This window comes from Carassius auratus, chromosome 2 (assembly GCF_003368295.1).
Source record: "Carassius auratus strain Wakin chromosome 2, ASM336829v1, whole genome shotgun sequence".
NCBI classification, from domain to species: Eukaryota; Metazoa; Chordata; class Actinopteri; order Cypriniformes; family Cyprinidae; genus Carassius; species Carassius auratus.
In genome coordinates, this window is record NC_039244.1 from 4,947,250 (window position 1) to 4,955,398 (window position 8,149).

At 34.9% G+C, this 8,149-nt stretch overlaps 1 protein-coding gene across 2 annotated transcripts; it reads right to left on the reverse strand.

Moving 5' to 3' along the window:
* Nucleotides 1-2,041: 2,041 nt before the first annotated feature.
* On the reverse strand, nucleotides 2,042-7,517 carry LOC113110444 (natural killer cell receptor 2B4-like). 2 transcript variants are annotated; one of them, XM_026274639.1, is made up of 8 exons: nucleotides 7,362-7,409; nucleotides 7,123-7,283; nucleotides 4,610-4,909; nucleotides 3,888-4,154; nucleotides 3,631-3,756; nucleotides 3,511-3,551; nucleotides 3,173-3,298; nucleotides 2,042-3,024 (listed from the first exon to the last, which is right to left on the reverse strand). In XM_026274639.1, exons 2-8 carry the CDS (start codon nucleotides 7,217-7,219, stop codon nucleotides 2,875-2,877), a joined length of 1,107 nt encoding a protein of 368 aa, XP_026130424.1. In that variant the 5' UTR covers nucleotides 7,220-7,283; nucleotides 7,362-7,409; the 3' UTR covers nucleotides 2,042-2,874. The 2 variants fall into 2 exon arrangements, with proteins under 2 accessions (XP_026130424.1, XP_026130418.1); XM_026274633.1 differs by having other exon boundaries at nucleotides 7,123-7,517.
* Between the last annotated feature and the right edge of the window lie 632 nt (nucleotides 7,518-8,149).

Here is an 8,149-nt window from a genome sequence, read left to right on the forward strand (position 1 = left end):
TGTGTGCTTGAATGTACCCTATACTTGACCCCTTAATGTAACATGTGTCCCCTTATTGGCCCCTGTTACAGAAAAATCCTAGAACCGCCACTGTCGGTACATCAGTCTATATTTGATATCCCATCAGTATTCTAATGTTAAATAATGTTAAAAGGTGGTTTAACTCCCTCTTGTGGTCATTGTCCTGAAGCCCAGGGGGGAGAAACATAAATAAACTGCACCGAGTTTACCAATCTGTCCACATGGATGTAAATTGACAATCTGTACCCACAGTTTAAAATCCGTCCCCACGAATTGTTAAACCGGGCACACGGTTTATTTATTTTTCTCTTCCCAGAACCTAGGGGGTTCCGTTGGGGGAGTCCTTGTTTTGGGCTTGTTTTCACAGGCCTGGTTGCTTATTTGTCTCGCGAGATCTGGCAACACTGGAATGAAATGTCACAGTTATGCATTATGCTTAGAAAATTACAGTAGGTAGCCTAGATTTATCCTTTCATTTAGAACAGAAATCTGTAAAGTTTGTCGATATAAAATGGTAATTTTGCAACAGTTACAGCTGTCATCCATTTCAATACGCAAATACACCGTCAGAATTTATTTAACCATCTTTTTCCTCAACGTGGAAGTTAAGCCTATGGGGGAGACTCGCGTTCCATTAGACTGTACAAAAAGCTAGACCCATAGAATTTACAAATGGCGATGCCCATTTTTACCTAAGGAAAAAGGTGGATACAGCACATTTTAGTTTCTTCCTAAGGTCGCTTTGACTCTTTTTCGCTTTAAGCCAGTTGTTTTGGAGGCTTCCTCTCTGCTAATGTGGGGTTCATTTGGTACCTTCAATGGTGCTTTCTTCGCCATGTGGAAATATGATTAAATAGCGCATAGCACACATATATGAACATGCAATATGTGTGCAGGGTGTAGTGCCAAGTCTTTTTGGCCAAAGATCTAGCTTCAAATATTCATAACACCAAAGGTATTCATGGAACCAAGATTACCTATGTAACCAAGATGTTTTTTATTGGTGGAAGCTTTGCATTTCTTTAGCTAATAGAACAATGAAATTTGAATCAAAATAGTTTATAATTATTAATTTATGTCATACTGCTATCGCAGTATGCTTCATACAAATGCAGCTGCTGCCATTTTGCTACACTGTAATGGATTATAAGATAACTAACAAATCGGAAAGGTTTTGAAACATTTTTAAAACATCTGAAATCTTTTATTGCCAGAATTATTACGAAGTGAAATGTTGTGTAATTATTGGAATGACTGCAACTGCTGTGTTCATGGAAACTTTTTGTTCAAATATTTCAACTTAAATCAATATTTCAGGTCTAATTATTTACTTGTATTGCAGTAGCAGTGTAATAAATGGGATAATGTATATCCTGCCCACACTTCGAGTTGGGATCCTGGTCACCCTGTCGGGGGTTATTCTGTGATAACAACCGGCTGGATGTACATTATCCTTAACAAAACAAATGGAATCATATTTTAAAGTGTTACCCAAAAACTTATCTTAAATGTTGGTGAAAACGAAATTATACATATATTAAAAGATAATGGAACTGGTAGACGACTAAAAGTCATGCATGTGCTTTGTGTGAAAAACAGATCAAAATATGACTTAAAATCATATCATTTGAGTCAAAAAATAGTAAAAATGCCAAATGTTTAAAGTGCTGAACTCACATTACCCCGTAACATTCCGTTGATTTTTATATAAATAAATAAACGTTGCTCCTGGCTATAAGAGAGTGGCATAACACCTCACCTTTATTTACTTATACTCCAATGATTATGTAAATCCAATTCATATTATGAGCTGTTTCCTTGCAATAAAAAAAAAAAAAAAAAAATATATATATATATATATATATATATATATATATATATATATATATATATATATATATATATATATATATGTACACACACAAAAAAATACTAGATTATGTCAGAACAGAGTTAATTAAACAATCAAATAGTTTAATGGCAAAAAGGCAACTTCACAAAACAATTATCACCCATATTATCACTCTTTACTAATGAATGATCACTGAATTTGAATCTTGGCATGGTAGGTTAAAATAATTTTAAAATAATTTTAAGAGATCTATTGATAATGCACATTTTTTCATATATCTACCCTTTGCTGTTAATGCACAGGTTGTCTTCCATGACGTTTGACTAATACATTGTTGAATATATTGTATGATCTGTTTCAGAGGCAAATTATGTTTTTTGGTGTTTCACGATTGTACTGTAGTTGGTGCTGGAGTGATTCTCTGTTTTTGCTTGTTACATTTGTAATGAAGGAGGTGTGACAACATAGTTGAGGATCCAAATCCAGATTTCATTCACAAGAGTAGTAAAAACAGACAAGGTCAAACACCAGCAAACAGGTACAATCCAGTGCAAGACAAAGAGTAATCTGATAAACAGTCCAAGGTCAAAAAACAAGAAGGCAAGGCAAGGATACACAGGAGACTAGAAACATGGTCAAGGCTAAACAATAAACAGCAATGTGTGTGTGTGGATGAGTGCAAACTGATGGAAACCAATCAATTATATATATAATATAGTTTTTTTTTTTTTTGTATTATTTTCAATGGGAAAATATGTATCAAAATTATGGCATAAATATTCATTAGTGCCATGAAATTCTCCCAAAAATGTATGTGTGTGTGTGTGTATGTATCTATGTATGTATGTGTAAATATATATATAATGTTATCGAACAAAAATAAATTAAATTGATTTCACTGAAAAAAAGTAAGAAAAGAAATGAATGTCAGGTGTCCAGTCACCTTTGATAGTGAACAACACAAGTGTGACTCCCTTTTACAAAACCAGGGTTAACCCCTGCTATTTCTGTCTGTTGTGCGTGGATTTACACACTACTGAATAAATTGTATGGTCTGGTTCAGTTGCTAATGATAGGTTTTGGTTTTGGTGTTTTCCTACTGTGCTGTAGGTGGTCCTGGGGTGATTTTCTGTTTGTGCCTGTTCCTCTATCTGTGAATAAATGTATATACAGTAAATATATAAAATGAAGTACATAGATACCAGTTAAATATGTTTTTTTTTTTTTACTATCACATAGTTGTGAGGTTTTGCATAAAAACATCTGCATAAAGAAGAAAAGTGTACATGTCTTTCGTACCTGAGGACTAGGCATGGTCTGACTGGTATTGTGAGTTTGTTTGTGTTCTCCTGTAAATCCATACACAGTTTGAGGATTCGCTGATTTCTCCAGCATCTCCAGAGGTCTCTGAACTTCATTCTTTGGCTGCAGAACAATCCAGTCAAACATTCATATAAATCCTTGTGTACATGCACATTTGCATTTAGAAATTAAGGCTGATATTATGTGGACAAAATCCTCCTACATAATTCTACAACATAAGTCAGCATTTTTGAGAATTATGTTTGGATTCATTCTTGAATTAAGAGCGTTCATTTTCTATGATGGCTATACAAAACAAAATATTTGAAGCTTACCTGAACTTGTGCATAGACTGTTTGATCATTCTGTTGGTCACCTAAGAGATGTAGAATAGTATCATTTTAAAGCTACTTGCTGAAGCTACAAGTCATTATATTTTATTAAGGCAGACATACCACTTTTATGCTTCTTGTGAGAGCAGCATATTACAGAAACTACTGAGAAAACCAACAGTGAAACACCAGCGATCCCCGAGAGCCAATAGAGAGGAAAGGAAGTATTGTTTTCTTTGGGTTTAATTGCTGAAATGAAAGCTTTCATATTAACTCTCTGAGCAGTCATATCCCAGTTAAAAATAATTTTTTAGTATTTTATTTGAGAAAAAAAAACAGCTAGGAATTCAAATATGTATGATGTAAGAGTTCTTATTTACATTCATGAGAGTTGCATAGTTGGGTAATCTCTTTTGTGTCATTCTTCCAGCTGACTGGGTTGCTATAGTTACAAATAACTACATTTTCTATACAATACAGGGTTAGAGTCTGGATTCCAAATGATGTCACTTCCTCCTGAGTGCAGTTGTTGCTGTGGTAGATTTCTGTGATTAAACGATCATGCCCACTGCATGAGACATTCACCATACAGGAGTTGACACTGATCATGGTGGCATTCCAGTTCAGAACAGGAGGATCCACTGGATCTGAAACATATGCATGAAGAGTTTATAGGTTAAAACTTTTTAAAGAGCATTTTACCGCTAAAGTGAAGCCTGCTGTGAACATGCAATGCAAAGAAATATGATAAAATAATATAACTATTCTATATTCCACTTTCGTAGATGCTCTTTATAGATCACTACAGTTAAATTTAGCAACCACCAAATCACATGACAATATGTTAGCAAGCTAGCCTCACAATTTAGTTAATGTAAAAATTTATTTGCTCCCATTTACATATAACAATAATAACCGTTGCCATTGCAGACAAGCATAAGATTAAAAAATAATAATAGAAAATATGTTTTAAACTGATGCACAACAATAACCTCAATATGCTGCTGTTTCTGTTACATCATAATGTATATTCTCTTGATATTCTTATCGGAAAGGTCTAAACACCCATAGTATGAAAAAAAATTGTCCAATGTGCAATCACCTATAACTGATACGTTGTGTTCAGCAACGAATTCTTCTTTTTCTCCTAATATTTTTGCTCTGTAGAGTCCACTGTTTGTCTTCTGCATATTCCACAGTGTTAAAGAGAAAGTTGTATTACTGAAATCAACTCTGTCCTTGTAACGTTTTATTTCTCTAGATTGATCAGATAATCTGACTATGTTTTCTGTTTGATCTTTCATCCAGACTAATCTACTGAAGTGTGGCAGCGCTTTAATTTTTACGTCCAGTTTAACAGAGTCCCCTGTCTGTACAAACACATGGTCTTCAAATCTGGATCCTGTGAGAAACAAGGAGAAGAAAGGGTGTTTTTAAAGAATGTATCATGCTTTGTTTATCAAATTCACATTTAGTATAATGACCAATTCTCACTATTAACTAGTTGCTTATTAGTATGTCTATTATTAATATTTTTCTTGTTTATTAGAACTTATAATGCACTTATTCTGCATGACCATGTTCCACATTTCTAAATCTACACAATAAACGCCCACAGGGTGGAGCTGTTATCTCAGTTTAACAAAAGACATATTTCAATATGGATTTTACTATAAGGAGTTTCTTTTTAACCCATTTTAAACACATTTATTTAGAAAGGATTTCTGGCCTGAGAAATGGCACTAACCATAAAAAGACAATAAAACAGTTTTGAATATGACATAAAAAAAAAAAATCAAATCAATCCAAGACTTTTTGATTACTGAGTAGCAACGGACAGCCTATAAATAGGTGCATCTCAATAGAATGTCATGGAAAAGTTAATTTATATCAGTCATTCAACTCAAATTGTGAAACTTGTGTATTACATAAATCCAATGCACACAGACTGAAGAAGTTTAAATCTTGGGTTCTTTTAATTGTGATGATTTTGGATCCAAAAAAAAAAAAAACACCAACTCACGATCTCATCATTTTTAGTGATTTGTTGGCCTTCTGGAAAGTATGTTCATTTACTGTACATGTACCCAACTTGGTAGGGGCTCTTTTTGCTTTAATTACTGCCTCAATACAGCGAGGCATGGAGGTGATCAGTTTGTGGCACTGCTGAGGTGGAATGGAAGCCCAGGTTTCTTTGACAGTGGCCTTCAGCTCATCTGCATTTTTTGGTCTCTTGTTTCTCATCTTTCTCTTGATCAGGTCTGGTGAGTTTGCTGGCCAGTCAAGCACACCAACACCTTGGTCATTTAACCAACTCTTGGTGCTTTTGGCAGTGTGGGCAGGTGCCAAATCCTGCTGGAAAATGAACTCAGTATCTTCAAAAAGCTGGTCAGCAGAAGGAAGTATAAAGTGCTCCAAAAGTTCTTGGTAAACGGGTGCAGTGACTTTGGTTTTCAAAAAACACAATGGACCAACACCAATAGATGACACTGGACACCAAATCATCACAGACTGTGGAAACTTAACACTGGACTTCTCTTGATGCCTTGACCCCAGCTTCAGTCCATTCCTTGTGAAGTTCACTCAAATTCTTGAATCAATCTTGCTTGACAATCCTCATAAGGCTGCGGTTTTCTAGGTTGGTTGTGCATCTTTTTCTTCCACAATTTTTCCATCCACTCAACCTTCTGTTAACATGCTTTGATACAGCACTCTGTAAACAGCCAGCTTCTCTGGCAATGGATGTTGTAGCTTACCCTCCTTGTGAAGGGTGTCAATGATTGTCTTCTGGACAACTGTCAGATCAGCAGTATTCCCCTTGATTGTGTAACCTGGTGAACCAAACTGAGTGGCTATTTTGAAGGCTCGGGAAACCTTTCCAGGTGTTTTGAGTTGATTAGCTGATTGGCATGTCATCATATTCAATTTTTTGAGATAGTGAATTGGTAGGTTTTTGTTAAATGTGAGCCAAAATCATCACAATTAAAAGAACCAAAGACTTAAACTACTTCAGTCTGTGTGCATTGAATTTAATTTAAAACACAAGTTTCACAATTTGAGTTGAATGACTGAAATAAATTAACTTTTTCATGACATTATATTTTATTGAGATGCACCTGTATAAAGGGTGTATATATATTAAATAGAGATGCAAATCCCCCATTCAATAAATACGAACATCTGTCTTTTGACATGCCTGTTAATAAAGATGTATTTTTACTGAGATGTATTCAGATGTAGCATTTTCTGGTGTGCGGACTCATTGTTTACCTTTGCAACTACTTGTCTGCCCAGCACCCAGTTTTAAGGTTTAGGATGTGCATGCTGTACCTTTGAATTCTAGTGCATGTATTCAGATGTAGCCTACTTGTATATGTTCAGATTTGTATCTATATATGCAGATTTACATTTATAGCCTATATTCAGAATTACTTCTGTATATTCAGATTTACTTCCATGTATTCAGATCTGTAAATTAGATTAACAGAAGTAAAGGTTTTGAAAATTGTATACAATTTACATACATTAGCGTAACATGATTAACCATAAATTGCTTTAATATATAAAATAATAATAATAAATTAAAAGGAGATCAAATTAATAGGTTTTTGGTACCTGTGCTGGACATCAGAACTGTCATGAAGAATACAAGGATGTGACCAAAATCCATTGCAGTCTGCAGTCTACAGTATGTCCTGCTGTGGTGATTCATTACCTGCTGTCAATGAGGTTTTGTGTGAAACACCTTCAAATCCTTTGAACCTTCTTTCAACTGTCTAACCAAGAAATTAAATAATTAAAACATATTGCAAATACTACATGTAAATATGCAATATGTCTGTTCTGTTCTTGACCGTGAAAGCCTGAAGCCAAAACTGCCGAAGTGATGTGAGCACGACTCGACCCCCACTGAGAAAAGCGATTTCAGAGCAAAGGAAGATGCTTTATGGTTAACCACTTTTTACTTAGCACTAGCCCTAAACAGCGAGCATGTGCAGACCCTAGAGGGTTTTGTACTTGTCAACCTGTCTGCATTAAAATCTCAACTCATATTCTCATTTGTTTGATTTACATTTCAAGTCCAATCTTTAACAATATGTTATAGCACAAAGTCAACTGGGAAATACAATTCTACATACAATATTAATAATAATAATAATAATTGATTATGTATACATTAAGTAAAGGGAGCAGTCCAGCATAGGCTCTACTAATTTAATTTAGTAGAGGGTATCTATTTGCTACACAAGCAAGAATTGTCTAGTAAAGCAGACTGAGAAGAGTGAGTTTTTTTCCGTTAGCTTTTGTGTCTTCATCTTTGCCTTATATGTTGGCTGTTTTAGTTTACCGACAGAGAGAAAGATGTGGGTTTCAGATCAGATAACTGATTGCCTGAAGCCCACGTAGGCCTGTCTTCCTACATCAATGAGGACATCTAAGCAGAAGCACTTACTGTCAGAAGCTGTTGCTGTTGAGAGGGGCGCTTGAAAATTTCTTTGTAAAAGAAGGCTGTTCTCAGAAATGGTCAGTGGAGAGCACTTTCTGTCGTTTTATTTGGCTACATTAGTCTGGGTATTTTTAGGTATACTCTAGTAGGTGTTGTGTTCCTAAATATCACATTTTGAGAAAATAGTCTTCTTGA

Bases quoted from the DNA above. Each gene is read 5' to 3' on its own strand.
- LOC113110444 (XM_026274633.1), bottom strand. From the start codon at position 7,219: ATGAATCACCACAGCAGGACATACTGTAGACTGCAGACTGCAATGGAT. The intron at 4,910-7,122 runs GTACCAAAAACC...TGTTTCTCACAG, and splicing joins AGTTCTGATGTCCAGCACAG to GATCCAGATTTGAAGACCAT. The intron at 3,299-3,510 runs GTAAGCTTCAAA...ATTGTTCTGCAG, and splicing joins CAGTCTATGCACAAGTTCAG to CCAAAGAATGAAGTTCAGAG.